This window comes from Tamandua tetradactyla, chromosome 7 (assembly GCF_023851605.1).
Source record: "Tamandua tetradactyla isolate mTamTet1 chromosome 7, mTamTet1.pri, whole genome shotgun sequence".
Lineage (NCBI taxonomy): Eukaryota > Metazoa > Chordata > Mammalia > Pilosa > Myrmecophagidae > Tamandua > Tamandua tetradactyla.
The window spans coordinates 30,817,202-30,832,150 of record NC_135333.1 but is presented as its reverse complement, the minus strand read 5'-3'; the positions used below and the strand labels follow the sequence as shown (position 1 = coordinate 30,832,150).

At 49.6% G+C, this 14,949-nt stretch overlaps 1 protein-coding gene across 1 annotated transcript; it reads right to left on the bottom strand.

Moving 5' to 3' along the window:
• Positions 1-583: 583 nt before the first annotated feature.
• Positions 584-11,387, bottom strand: KDELR3 (KDEL endoplasmic reticulum protein retention receptor 3). The gene is made up of 5 exons (XM_077168826.1): positions 11,089-11,387; positions 6,492-6,592; positions 3,200-3,358; positions 2,273-2,525; positions 584-1,539 (listed from the first exon to the last, which is right to left on the bottom strand). Exons 1-5 carry the CDS (start codon positions 11,177-11,179, stop codon positions 1,499-1,501), a joined length of 645 nt encoding a protein of 214 aa, XP_077024941.1. The 5' UTR covers positions 11,180-11,387; the 3' UTR covers positions 584-1,498.
• Between the last annotated feature and the right edge of the window lie 3,562 nt (positions 11,388-14,949).

Below are 14,949 nucleotides of genomic sequence, written 5' to 3'. Positions count from 1 at the left end.
TTAAAAGCATCTGGAAGAAACGTCTCTGGGCAAGGAAGCAGTATTTGGTGTGCTGCGTCCTTCCCTTTTTCCCATAGGGATGTAATCTTAAAAATTAACAATAGGTTTCAAATACGAAGAGTTATCGTGGCCTGAGCAGAGCTGAAATCTAGCAGAATTTTTCCTTTATTGTGCTAGAGTAACTTTTCTGCCACCATGTCTGTCACTCAGTTCAGGTTCTGTGCTTTAGAACATGAGCAGAAAAACCCTAATGCTAGTTATTGCATTCATAGAGGAAACTTACTTAGGGAAAGGGCTTCAATTTTAAGCTATGGGCTGTTTCTTCCAATCCCTCCCTAACAATTTATTGTATGGACCTCTCTTACCTAAAAGGTTGGTGGCTTCTGCTTGGGATCAGTGCCCTCTACTAATGTCCTTACTGGTCTCTGAAAACATTCCTGTTGCGATAAGACTTGAAAGATTTGTAGATGTGATGTTCATGCACAGGATGCTAAGAGCTATGTTACTATTTTTAGTTTATAAATTGTCCTTTTGATACCATCTTGTTTTCTTTTGTAGGTATAAATAAAAACACTGTTGACAATAAGGTTTGAGCTTTTTATTGCTTAAAAATTATTTTTTGAATAGTTTAAATCCAGTAAAACGGTAGTGCTTTCAGGATTTTTTTTTTAAACCATCAAGACCATGGTTGGGCATCTTGGATTGACTAATCCCCTTGATTATCACCTAAATCTGAAAAGAAGATGGAATTGATTGGGTCATAACATAAGAATTTTGAATCAAATGCAATAAGGCATTATGCCTAGTTAAGGGCTTGGGTGTCTGTTTACTCTGATAAAATAAGACTAACGGTACCTAACCAGGGTTATTTGGGGGGTTAATAAACAGAGTGTAGAACTAGCGAGCACTGGGTGTGAATCACAGTAAAAGACCCAGGTTGGTTTTAAAGGCAAGGCTTATGAAACTACTTAGCTTAAAGCTGGTAGATCTAGCATAGTGGATGTGAAATGACACCTCACACCTGTCTTATTTCTTGATGCTTCACTTAATAAATTGAGTCTCCTACCTGGAAAGTGAAAATTACCAAAACAATGTGCTGCTGGTATTTGGATTGTCAGCTTCATTTGAGGCATTCTTATAGAGGGCCATGTTCCCAGACAGGTTAAAAGACCACAAGTTTCACACTATGGTCTTGGAGACCAAGTTTATTTGACCCATTCGTGGGCTAGGCACCTTAAGCTTTTTTGCTGTTCCCAATTAATGTTTCGGGATACCATATTTTTGTAATTGGCCCAGATTTTTTGTAATAGGCATTTAAGGGAGATACTGTTGATGACAAGGTTTTCCAGATACAAATGATAAGTGCTTTACTAAAATCCACACTAAGCACTATTTTGGCTTTAACATTTGAATCAAGTCATGGGTAAACCCCCAAGGAGAACATTTGAAATGATTCACTCCATGTCCTTTTTCAGGTGTAGAACATCTCTGAGGGCCCTCAAATTGGCATTGGAAGACTTAACTTCTTTCCTTTAAGGACTGGAAGAAAACAGATGAGATTAGAATGTACTATTGCAATGAAAAAACCAGTAATGTGTGCATAACTTAGGTGTTCAAGGGGGAGACTTCATCCAATAAACTACAGACTGGCCACTATCATGGTTACTGGTTCCCACCCACTACTGCCCCTTAGGTCATGAATTCCTTCATTCCACTCCCAAGAGATGTCCACATCTCCACAGATGATCTCTCCTGGACAACTAAGTACCTCATAACTAGTCTGCCTACTTTGGCTGTTTTGTTTTTTTTTTAACCGTGTGTGGTGGATTGGTATTAGAAATGAAGTATTACCTTTCACGAAGAGCTGCCCTTTGTAATCAAAATCATGCAAGCAAACCCTGGCCTGGCCTATGAGACCCTTTGTGAATTGATCTTGGTTGATCCCTGACCTCTGGGTTTAAGGATTTTGACCATACTAGCCTTTATGTCTTTCTATCATGCCAAGCTGGTTACTGCCTTGAGGCTTTTATATGAGCAGTTCTCTCAATTCTTTGAATATGTTCACCTCACATCTACTTATAGTTAACGGTACACTATCCCAGTGGCTTGTTTTCGTCATGGCATTTTGTTACCTGAAAATGGTTTGTCTTCCCCCTATTAGATTGTAAGTACCATGAGATGAACATGGCCTTGTTCACTCCCATTATCACCTCCAATAGATGGGTAATTCCTTGGGCTCATGGCAGCAACGCTTCTATTCTTCAGCACCTACCTTTGGTCACGTATAGGTAGAAGAAGTCACAGTAGAAGATGGTTTGTACTACTCCAGACACCACTGCAATTTGGTCATAGAAATTCTCAGTCTGGTACCGCCGGATCCAGTTAGCCAGGTAGAGTGCCCGGTACAGACCCAGAAAGAATAGGTAGTGGGTAGTAATAGTCTCAGCCTCTCCAGTCTTGCTGATCATAAAGAGCTGAGGCAGGATGGCCACTGATTCCAGGTAAATAGAGAAAGTCCAGAGGATCTGAGCCAAAGAGAAAAAGAAAATGTTTACTGGAGAAAATATACTTAGAAAAGTCATATTCTCAAAGTTTAGAAATATTTATAAAAAATCTTAGCATCATTTTATGTAAATGCTATATGAGTGTGTGTATACATATGTATATTCAATTTTTTTAAAGAATTCAAGTATATAGTACAGACTCCTTTTTTCACAACATAGTATGAACATTTCTTTAGAACACAACTTTTAGTTGTAGAATATTTCTTTTTGTAAACTTGCCGTAGTTAAGCTTTCTCAAAATACATCCATAAAAGCCAGCATTAAAATCAGAGGTGCTTGTTAACACAGACTGTTGGGCCACAGCCCAGACTTCACCATATTAAAATCTCTGTGACTGAAATTTTAGTGATAGTGCTCTGACTATCCTCTGGTTAATCTTCTGAATCTATGGCTCAATAGCCTAATGTGTGCTATGATGCTTTGTTTATGAACATCATGAATATTTAGATGGCATGTTTTCAAGTGAAGCATTATGAATAGCATCTATAGTTTCTTCTAAGCTTATAATTTAACAATATAAGTAATGGTCACAGTTGTAGCAGAAGGCAAGGGAGTGGCTGGCCCAGATGTCCCTGAGGATCCGTTAGGGAGCATGCTTACCTTTGGGGATTGGTACTCTCAGTCCTTTCCCTTACCTCCAGGGGAGTGAAATTGTAGTTCTCAAGGAAGGAAAGGCCAATCACGGGGACCAGGAGAAACTCCAGGCGGAATGTGTCATTCTCACTGTCAAATGTTTTCCGGAATTTCCCATAGATCATATACACTGTGACATAGGCACAGAGGAGGAAAACCACCTGAAAAGAGAGAAACACACCTGGGAAGTCATTTCCTAGGCTATTTGCTAGACCTTAGAAAGTCACCCTGAGTTGGTACCTAGCAAACCTAAGTACCGGTGCTCTGTCTTGGACAGAAGAGATGAAATACATGTCTGTACTTTGTCTTAGGTCCAGTGGCCTAGAATCTGAAGTTAACTCTTTTGGTAAGTAACTCCAAGCTTTTCTTTGGATCTGATAATGCTACCATGGAGACTCATCTAGAGAACATTAGAACACACACCAGAAAAAAAAAAAAAAAAAACAGGCTTGGCCTTGGCTGGGGGACTGAGCAGTGGCATTCCAGGGCTTCTGAAACAGTTTTAAACCTCAACTTCCTGAATATATAACCACTAACTTCTGAGCACCCTTCTACAATGACTTACAACCCCTTAAATCACTTGGCCACTGCTCCTTCAGAAAGCTGTTTTCTCATCACAGTGACTGTCCTCCCAGGTTCTCAAATTGCACCATGCATCAAAATCAGATGGCTGCTCCCCTGCCCTGACCCCTGGCCACCCCCTCCAATTTAGTAAAATTGGGCCACACCCTCCAATTTAGAAATAAATTTCTGATTTAGTAGGTCTGGGTGGCCCTGAGAATTTGCATTTCTAGCAAGTCCCCAGTTTATGCTGTTAACTGTTGGTCCAGGACCACACCGGCATAAAGAACTATTTCTGCTCCATGACTCAGGTTAATAACTTCAGTTATGTCCCTGAGAAGTGTTTTCTTGCAAGAATGAGGCACACATATGTACTCTGTATTGCCAAAGTCCCATAAAAATATTCACTACAGTCTGTGATCATGTGTTTTGAAAATGGCTATGTACAACTCTTCCTCCCCTACAAGTGGACACCCCTTGAGGGTAAGGTCCATGTCCTGTCCACTTCTAAATTCCCAGTTCCTACTTCAAGGCCTAGCAAAAATAAATCCTGGAGTGAGTGAATCAGTGCATTCACAAATGTGGAAACTAACCTCTTTGATGTTCCCAGACCTCATTCAGCCATGCAAAGAGCTGGGTCTGCCAGTCTTTCGCCAGGACTACCCAAAGCCAGACCCTTGGGCAGAGAAATAAACTACGCAGGTAGTGTTTGATACCTGTGTGCTAAATTTAAGGAGTCAGTGACTTCGGCACCCCAAATTCACGGCAAGTTGAGTACCCAACAGTTACCATCCTCCATTCCGCCATCCTAGGAATAAGATGCCTGGAATCCCAAAAAGACATCTCTAATATGGAAGAGAAAGAGAACTTGCTTTTGTTAAACATCTTCTAGGTGCTAGGCACTTCAAATATGTTATCTCAATGGCCCTACAAAATAAGGTGGAATCACCCCATGTAGCCCCTTCTTTCTTAAAAACAGGACTCCTGATTTATTAGGAATGACAGTGTGCCCAACTAAAATTTTCATTTTGCAGATAAAGATGGTCAGTGGAGTGAAAATGGAGGCCACTGGGTGGGTATGTGGCCTTACCCTGCACTCTTGTTTATTCCCCTTCCTGCCCAGATGGGATGTGATGGTAGAAGCTCTAGCAAGGTTGTGACCAGGAAGCAACCTTGGATAGCCATTCCATTCTGGACTATTCCATTCAGGACTGGCTATGTAATTTGTGGGGCCCCTTGTTAAAAAATTACTGAGAGTTTCAAGATGGTGGCAGCAGAGTTTTCAACCAAGGGCAGAGTCCTGTGCAACTGCACCCCCATGAAGCCAGTCCTGGTCACACTCTAACAACGGCAGAGCAGAAGGTCCGAAGGACCCTAGAACATCGATGGATCTGCCATTTGAGCCATGATTGCTGACTCCAGATTTCATGTTATAAGACAGAAAACAAACTTCTATCCTGTTAAAATCACTCTTATTCTATGCCTGTTACCAGCATCTAAGCGACATTACATCCCACTTTATTGACTCTGAAACCTTGGACCTTCCACTAAACAATGTTGGCTTAAAGAGCTAGGATGCCTGGCTACAAGCCCAGAAAATGCCTCCCCCAAGGCCCAGGGCCTGGGATATCAGAGTGGCGCTCAGAAATGCTCCATTTCTCCTGGAAAACAGGCCAGTGCTTCAAAGCAATGGTAGCCCATCCCAATTAAAATGAAATCCAAACTGGTTAATCTGATTTACAGAACTATGTGCCATCTTCCTTCGCCCACTTCTGTGACCTCTCTGCTGCCATTGGGAGCCCCTGCCCGCTCAGCTCCTGCCGCACTGGCCTTCTGTCTGTTCTTTTTTTAAATTTTATTTATCTATCTATCTATGTGTTTGGCATGGGCAGGCTTGGGAATTGAACCCAGGTCTCCAGCATGGCAGGTGAGAATTTTGCCACTGAGCCACCATTGCCCGCCCCTGTCTGTTCTTTGAATCCACCAAACTGGAATTAGTCAAGAGGTCTTTGCCCCAGCTATTCCTTCTGCTTGGAATGCTCTTCCTCTGCTCTTTACATGGTTGGTTCCTTCTGTCACTCACATCTCAATTTAAATGTCACCTCTTCAGAGAGGCCCTTCCTAATCACGTATCCTGAAGTAGCTTCCTAGATGTTCTCTATCACATAATCTATTTCTAAACTTTTTTTTTAATTGACATAAACCACCATATTTTCATTTTCCACATAACCTTATCTCTAACGGAAATTCTTCCTGTTTGTTTTATTATGTTAGAGTACAGCTTTTATGAGAACGGGAGCCTTGCGTGTCTACTACAGAATGGTGCCTGGCACCATAGATGCCCAATAAATGTTGGATGGATGGATTAATACATTCTCTGAAAGCTCAGGGCACCAAGTTTGATTTTCTGCAAATTTTTTAAACATGATATTGGTTAACATTTATTGGATGTTTATTATGACAGTTATTGTGTACTCTCATTTATTACCTCATTTGATTTTCACGAAACCCTCTGAGGTCAGTGCTACCATTAGCTTCATTTCACTGACGAGGCAATGGAAGCACAAGGTGGCCAGAGGCCTTGCCCAAGCTCAGGTTACACAGCCTGTAAGTAGCAAAGCCAGGATTCAAATCAGGGCCAACCAGGCTCCACAACTCAAGTTCCCAAGCACACTTCTGGACAGCTTGTGGGGGCTCTGGAGTCCCCACCCCTTCACTGCCCAGCTGCCTTACCTTCATTACTGTGTTGTAGATGGAGATGAAGTTGGTGAACAGGTCCAGGTACCTGGTGGTGAAGACGAGAGCGAAAAGGATCTGGCTCTTCCCAGAGATGCCTGCAGCCAGAGAGTGACAAGAGACCCTGAGAACAGAGTCCTACCCACACTGGAGAAAACCCAGAGCCCACAGCTGAAAAGGCCTGCACAGTGTCCACGCCCACTTGATGAAGACACCCTACCCAGGGTGACTGTCAGTTTCCGGGGGAGGAAACTCACCCCTTCCCATTGGATCACTTGAGTCCTTGTTCCTCTCATTAAGCTCTAATCTGTCTCCCAGTCTCCAAATAAAGACACGAACACTGAGTTCCCAGTCTCCCTGCGTGTGCTGGCCTCAGTTCTGGCTCTGGGGAGGCTGTCGGGGGTGGCATGAGTTGGGCTTGGTTGGGAGCTGTTGAGGCTGCTCTTTGCTCCCAGTCCCCCCAACCCCTGCCCCAAGATCCACTGACAATCCCCAAAGCTCCTCCATTTGGAGAATAACTCATTGCCTTTGCAAGGTGTGGATTCACCAGGGAGACTTGAGCAGGCGGAAGAAGGCTCAGGGCCAGGGAAGCATTCTGTTTTATTTTCCAAAATTTAAAGATATTAAAAAAAAGCTTTCCCCTAGTTATAAAAGTTATGCATATTTTTACTCTTTGGAAAACAAAAATCAGACACTAAGATATAAAGTAAAAAAAAAAAGCAGCAATTGTCTGACAACCCAAAGCCTCAGTATGAGTCCTTCCAGATCTTTGTCAGTACACACATACACGCGTGGACATGTGACATGTGACTGCATGGCAGTGACAAAAATGGGATCATACTCTCCATGCTATTTCTTGCCTGTTTTGGCCTCTTTTTTTAACTTTATTTTAAAGCAATTTTAGATTTACAGCAAAGTTGCAAAGACAATACAGAGTTCCCATATCCCCTTTACCCCACCTTCCTCTAATGTTGACACCTTACATAACCACAGTACACTTATCAGCACTAAGAAAATTCACATTGGTATCACACCACCAGCTAAACTACAGACCTTATTGAGATTTCATCAATTTTCCCACTGACTCCCTTTTCCTATTCCAGAATCCAAACCAGGAACCCATGTTGCATTGAGTCATCTTCCTTCTTCATTCTCCTTTTGGCCACTTTTGGTACCTCACAGAGATGGTTCTGGGGCGAGGCAAGCGGATGCTCTGTCTCTTTCATCTTTTCCCCCCAGGACCCTCCAAGCTGGTTACAGCTTCAATCGCTTCACCAAACCTTTCCCCTCAGCGACCTCCACATTTCTGCATCCAAAGTTGACTCTGTCCTCACCTCCCCCAGTCTCTTGAGACCTGCCTAACACTCCCTCGGTCTTGAAGCTCCTCTTCCCAGGGCTCCGTGACCACCCACACTGCTGCCTCCTCACCTCCTCCTGGCTGCTCCTGTTCTCTCTCCCTAATCCTGGGGCTGCTTCTCTTCCCTTCTTTCCCTCTCCTGGGGCTGCAAGTGTCCCACCTGCCAGAGATCCTCACGGTTATATCTCCAGCTCTTGAACTCTCTTCGGATGTCCTGATCCATATATTCACCTGCCTCCCTAATACCACCTGGCCGCCCCACGAACCCCTCAAACTCACTGCAGCCCAGACAAGCTCATCTCCTTTCAGACCTTCCCTCCCCTGTGCAGGGCAGTGCCGACCTCGGAGCTCAAGCCAGAAGTCCCAGAGCCAGCCGGAGTTCTCTCTCTCTTCCCTCAGTTCCGCACATCCACTCACCAAGCCCACCAACTTCAACTCCGACCCCCACCCCACCCAACTTGGCTGCCATCATATTTTGCCTGTGCTCCCACAATGAGCCCCACCGGTCTCCCCAAACCCTTCCTTGCTCCCCCAATGCCATTCTCCACCCCACAACCAAAAGGACAATTAAAAAATAAAAGACTGCTTAAAGCCCTTAAGTGGTTTCAAATGCCCTGAAAACAAAAACCCAAACTCTTCGCAGGGCTCCTGAGGTCCTGCCTGGTCTGCCCCTCGGCCCTCCCCACCCCCACTCCCTCTATCCCTCTCCGACACAACTGGATTTTATTCTGTGTCTTGGAACCGCTGGGGGGTCATATCTGATTAAGGGTCTGTTTCCACTGAACTGAGCCTCAACCACTCCCCACATTGGTTCTAGACATTTGGGAAGGGGTACGATTTTAATGACTGAGGATAAGCCCCACTGAAGTCCCCAGTGTTCTGGAGAGTTCTAGAGAGTTTTGGCCCATGTGCTGCTTTCCTACCAGCCTGGCTGTGGGCAAGCCTGGGCCTCACTTCCCTCAGCTATAAAATAGGCAAAACACACACACACACACACACATACACACCTCGTGGGGCAGGATTAGTTTAAGGAGGAAATAGGATTAAATGAGAGCCTGAGTGTCTGCTGGGGACCTGGAATTCATGGTTTTGCCTGCTGAGGGCTGAGAAGGGCAGTGGGGATGGCTGTGGGGGTAGAAGGCCACTGGGGGTGGTGAAGCCCTGGAGGCAATTCTGACCCAAGACCCGCTGAGCCCGCTTAGAGAGGAGGGTCCGGGAGGCACCCAAGGGGGTGGCTTGGCCACACCCCTTCACGGGGCCTCCTTCACCCCTCCCCCTCAGCCCACCAGGCCCCTGGCCTTTATCGAACACAATGGTTTGCACACTCTTTCTAAAGCAAAGCCTAAATTCCTACAAAACTAGCAGCCTGTGGTGACCTAGAGAGCATGGGCACCTGGCCGGTGCCCCTGAGGGTTCTCCCGAGCATGGATGGGGTCTGCTGCTCTGGTTGGTGCAGTCCTGCCTGCAGGTGACAGATGGGGAAACTGAGGCCCAAGGTCACACCACAACTCCATCTGACAACAAGAGCAAAGCTCCAGCCTTCAGGACTGGGTCAGTGGTGAGCACACAGGCCCTGCTTCTAAGGCTGACGTCCAGGCACATTTGCTCCTCAGATAGCATTTCCTCAACAAGGCCTAGGGGCACCCTTCTCTGTGCCCACCAGCCCCACCCCCACCCCCCAGCTGCCTTTTCTTTCTTCCAGGCAGGGGCTTTTTCTCTCCCTTTGTCTCCCGAGGGCCTTGCACAGCACCCACGCCTGGCAGAGAAGATGGGGGGGGGGGTGCCCAGGGCCCTCATGGAAGGGCAGGGGCCACGCCAAGTCCATCCCTCCCGTCCCACGAGGTGCTGCCAGCGCCTAGGCGTGGGACCTGGAGGACCTGGGCGCCAGTCTCTCCTGAGGCCCCAGGCCCAGGCCACTCCCGGTCTGGACCCCTCCTTCTGCAGAGACCCAGCCCCCCGCCCCCGCCCACCGGCCAGGCCCTGGCCGGCCACAGCCTTCCCAGACCCGCAACAGCCACGGCTGCTCTCCCGCAGCCACCTCCCCCTCTGCGTTGCGCGCCCAGGGACCAGCTTCAGGCACCCGTTCTGAGCCTTGCCGCCAGGGCCCCAAACCCTCCACCTCCCCCAGTGCAGGACTCCCTGGCTGACAGGCAGGTCCTTCACATCTGCACCGCCCTCCCTCCCGGCCGAACCCCAAATCCACCCCTCACTATTCCCCGGACATGCCCTGGGCCCTGTGGTCTCTGTGCTCTTGCCCGTGAATTTAGTGCCCACCCCTCACCCCAGCACACCCTTCCTGGGGTGCATCCCTCAGCCACCCACTCCCACCCACCCCACCCCATCCTCCAGGACCCGATGGGAGCTGCTCCCTGCAGGACGCTTTCAGGGCCCTGTTCTCTGCATCCTTGAACTCCCTAGGCCCTCACATAGAGGATAGAGGGCTGATCTCTCTATCCCCACACCTCAGTGCCCAGCACAGCCCCATGCCTCCAGGACAGCCCCTGGCCCCAGCTCCGTGGACTTAGGAGGGGCCCAAAGATGGCTGCGGGACGCTTGAGGCAGCTCTGGGTCTGCCTCCAAACTCCTCCAAAGCCCCAGCAAGGCAGCCGGACTGGTGGGCAAACAGGGGTCCCCTCCGGTCCTCCCTGGGCTTCTGCTCAGGGGCAGCTCCACGCCCACCTGGGTCAGCCAGGTGCCCCTCCTGCCACATCACACGGTTTGTGCCACACACGGGTGGCTGGAGCGAAGAGGCCTAGCCTGGAGGGGAAGTCTGGGGGTAGATGGCAGGGCGCCAGGGAGAGCGGAGAGAAGGGAAGAAAAGAGACTGAGAGTTAGGGGTCACTTCCTCTGTGCACCCCCCTCCCTGATTGAGGGTGGAGAGAACAGTGGGGCCTCAAGCAGGTATAGCTGCTGTATGAGCAAAGAGGGTGACTGGGGGGAAGGAGGGGGTGTCACTTCATCACCTCCTCTTCTTCCAACTAGCAACAGCACTGCCAAGAGGGGAAAGGAGACACAACCCCCTTCATTCTTTGACTTTAAATTTTCTATAGAAGCTAAGCTGTGCAAAAATAGTTTCAAGGGCCCCCAAGCTGAAGTCTCCACCCTGAACAGACATTCTGGAGTCGTCTCCCTCGCTTGCCCCCAACCCCCAGCTTCTTCCTGCAGGCATCGGGGCTGCTCAGCCCACCCAAGTCCTCCCCTGGGGGGTCCTCACCTCCCGCCCCGGGGGCCCCTCACCAGTGCAGCACTTGGACCTCCAGATCTTCCCCAGGAGCAAGATCATGGCCAGGAGGTGGCTCAGGTCGCCGAGGATACGGAACACATTCATGGTCCAGCCGCGCCCAGCAAACTTCTAGGAAATTTTTTGGCGGGCCGGGCAGCAGCCCACCTCCCCGGGCCACAGCGTCCCGGTCCCTGCAGGCCCCTGTCCCCGCCTCCGAACTCCGCGCGCTCCCAGTCTGGCCGCCCGCGGGTCCACCAGCACTCTCTTGGCCCGGGCGGTGACGTGGCCAGGCCGGCCGCCACGGCACGGGGTGGGGGAGCCAGGAAGCCACGGCACGGCGGATCCCGCCTCCCGGCCCAGCCCAGCGCCTCCAGTTCCCGGGGCGGGGCAGCCTGGCCAAGCAGGGGGGCTTCCGGCCTGGGCCCAGCTGCCCCGGCCACCAGGAGGCCCGCTCTTTGCATCCTGCACTATCCCTGCAGGGAGAAGTGTCCCCTCCACTCCCCATGCGGGGGTCCAAGTCTCTGCTTCCCCTCCTTAGAAATTCTCCCACTTGAGACTTCGGGCAAGTCACTGAGCCCCCACCTACTCCATCATCTCTACACAGGGTGGAGTCCCGCTTGCTGGTGCTTGCCACCAGCCTAGCAAGTCGGGATTGCCCCCCAACTGGGCACTGCTATTACTATCATCCTGGAGCTCAAACCTCTCCTTCCTTGGCTGGGGCGGGGCGGGGCTGGAGGGGGCCGTGCGGGGAGCTGGGAGAAGAGCTGGGAGCAGAGATGTGCCCTCTCACCTGCCAGTTAGGATAGCCACACCTGTCCTGACCTGACCCTGTTGGGGGCAGGCATTCGTGATGACAACCTCAGGTTTGGGGTCAGGCTAGCCTTGGTTCTAGCTTAGGTGCTCTCTTGATCCCATTATTATTTTTTTTATCTGTAAAATGTGATCACTGTGAATATAAAGAGGAAAAATCTATGGTGGAGAACCAGGACCCTCATCAGCACCTCCCTTTTCTTGGGGTGCCAGGATACTGGCCAGGTGCTGTGGGGTGTGTAAGCCGCAAGGCCTAGGAAGGAGAAAGGGTACTCAGATGGTGAAGGGCCTCTGGTGGTCTGAGTCCTCTGGACGCTGTGTGGCCCTGAGCAGCTCAGCTACCCTCTCTGGGTCTTGGTCTCCGCACCTATAAGAGCAGACCAGATGAACTGAGGGCCCTTACCACTCCCCCCCCACCCAGCTCCGTGACCCCCTTATAGCCCCTTTTCCCACTCAGGACCTTCATCTCTCACTAGACAACTGACTTTCTCCCACCCCCACATCGTACCGCAGAGGTCTTTTCATGATAAAAATCTGTTACTATCCTTCTATGGTTCCCCAAATCCCTCATCATGACTCCAGGGCAAGGCAAGCCCTTGAGACTCAGCAGATTTATATCACCTGGCAGCCTGCTGGAAATGCAGCACGTCAGGCCTCACCCCAAACCTCCTGAATCAGAATCTGCAGTTAAACCAGATCCCCAGGTGATTCACCCGCACGCAAGTTTGAGAGGCACTGATCGAAACAACGCGATGGAGGTACTATTATTATTCCCACTTACACGGGGTAGGGGGAAAATGTGGCACAGAAAGGTTCGGTCAGTTGCTTGAAGTCACAGAGCCACTAAGTTGAGGTACCTGGATCCCAGGTCTGCCTCCAAGGCTCATGCAGTTGAATCATTACCTGAGATGTGGGTTGCCATGGGAGGTGATGAGTTCCCCATCATGAGAGGTGGGTGAGGAGGGGCTGGGTGCCCTTTGGTCAGGGATGCTGCAGGAGCGACTCCTGCCCCAGCGAGGAAGTTGGGGTAACAAAAGCCATCAAGTATGGGACACCTACCACGTATAAGACATGGATCAGGCATGTTACTCAGGATTTTCTCAGTTCGGCCTAAACAGGCACCCTATGAAGCAGGCTTAAGAGGCCCCATTGCAGGTGATGGATATTGACACCCAGGGAGGTGAGGTGTGTGGTCCAATCCCCAGGCACTCATCTCAGGGCTGCGGCAGTTTCTGAATGGGCCCCTCTGTTACCTGCTCACATTCCTCAACTCTGCACAGATGCCTCCCCTCGAGCCGGTGCCCAGAGAAGGCGGTGGCTATTTAAAGCCCTCAGGTGTGGCTGCAATTCTCTCTGCCCAACCAGCTGGTATCTCTTCTCAGCACCCACCTCTTCTCCAAGCCAGGGAAAAGCACGTGCATTTGCCATTTGGTGAAACATCTGTCCTCCTGGGAAGCAGCCCCAACTGCCACGGGAGGCTGGAGAGAGCAAGACTGGAATCCTCACCTTCCCTCTATTTCTCCCTGGAGGACTACAGGGAAACTGTGACCACCATGGTGATGGGAAGGAAAGAACCCAGGCTGGGTAGCCCCGGTGCTGGACCTCATTCTGGGCACGTGCCTTGGACACGCCATGTTCCCTCGGTTAAATAGGGATACTGAAGATGGGAGGAAGTCTTGCTATTAACTCCCTGCTCCTTACATCTAGTCCTCCCCAGCTCTCTATGAAACTGATACCATTGCCTCTGTTTCATAGACCTGTCCCTGATGCAGGGTGTTCCTAGCAAGTCCCTCACCCCTCCAAGCCTCACGTTTCTGACCTTAAGACGTGTATGCTGTAGGGCTGCAAATGAGAGGAAGCCAAGAGGGAAATCTCCTTCAGTTCAAAGGGCAAGGTCTGCATCAGCCAGCGTGGACAGACTAGTACATTTTCCCCTCATGAACAAAGCAAAGTGTATCACAAATGGACTTCCCTTTGCCCCTTGCTCACCAGGATGTTCAAAGTCAGAAATATGGACAGAGGATAGGGAGTTGCTCAAGAGCTCTTTTTTCCTTCCCAGTCCTAGTCCCTTGTTACAACTCACCACTGAATTGAATTTCCTGCAAACTGCCTCTTGAATTCTGTGTGAAAGGAAGTGGGGATGTAAAGTGAAAATCACTCTCCTGAGAACACTGCGCCACTCACGGGGCAGGGATGGGAAGGAAGGGGGAGCCTCCCCAGGCAATGGTCGTGGCTCCTGGGGCTCCATTTGGCTTCCTAGAGGAGGCGACGGCATTGTCTGGCCTTGAAGAGTGGATGCTTCCCCAAGGAAGGAATGAATTATTCCCAGGAAGCCCTGAGGTCTCACTCGGGAGGTACAGAAAGTCCATTCCCTAACTGAGCAGCGTGGACGGAGGGTAGCCCCTGTCTCTGAACGTTCCAGCCAGTTTTTCTGGAAGCACTGTCCGGGTGCAGTATCTTTTGAATCACACGCAGGGCCAGCTCAGGCCCCAGTGTACAGGTAGGGAAACCAAAGTTTCCAAACCATTCTTCCCAGTTTCAGGGCCATGCACATTTATTGAAGGCCTGCTGTTCATCAGGTGCCTTGCTGGGTGAATGCAAGATGCAGCATTCAGAAGCTCTAGGGGCACTGGGGAAAAGGAGAAGAACTCTAGTGCACAGTAGTGCATGTACATGGTACAGAGGAGAGAGTAATTAACCAGGTCTCAGGGGAGGATTGCAGTTAAGGAGGGCTTCACAAGGGAGGTGATACCTTAGTGGGTTTTGAAGGATGAGTAGGAGCTTACCACAGGACTAAGCCTGGAGGGAAGAGAAGAGAGTCTCAGACCTACAGGAGCAAAGGTGCAGAGGTGTGATATGGCTGCCTCTCCCAGCACACTGCTCTTTAAAAGATGCCAATAATGGAGTAGAAGGGATGGGCATGGGGGGTGAACGTCTAGGTTGGACAGACCTGAGTGCTAGTCTCAAGTTCCAACATGTACGAACTAACTGAATTTAAGCAATTTGTTTAATCTCTCAAAGCCATAGTTTCATCATTGGTCACCTGGGATAAATCAAGTAATAAT

Excerpts from the sequence above, each read along its gene's own strand:
- KDELR3 (XM_077168826.1), bottom strand. The coding sequence starts at position 11,179 with ATGAATGTGTTCCGTATCCTCGGCGACCTGAGCCACCTCCTGGCCATG. Across the intron at positions 2,526-3,199 it reads ACAATTTCACTCCCCTGGAG|ATCCTCTGGACTTTCTCTAT; the intron begins GTAAGGGAAAGG and ends TCTTTGGCTCAG. Across the intron at positions 1,540-2,272 it reads CTACCTATACGTGACCAAAG|TCCTTAAAGGAAAGAAGTTA; the intron begins GTAGGTGCTGAA and ends GTTTTCTTCCAG.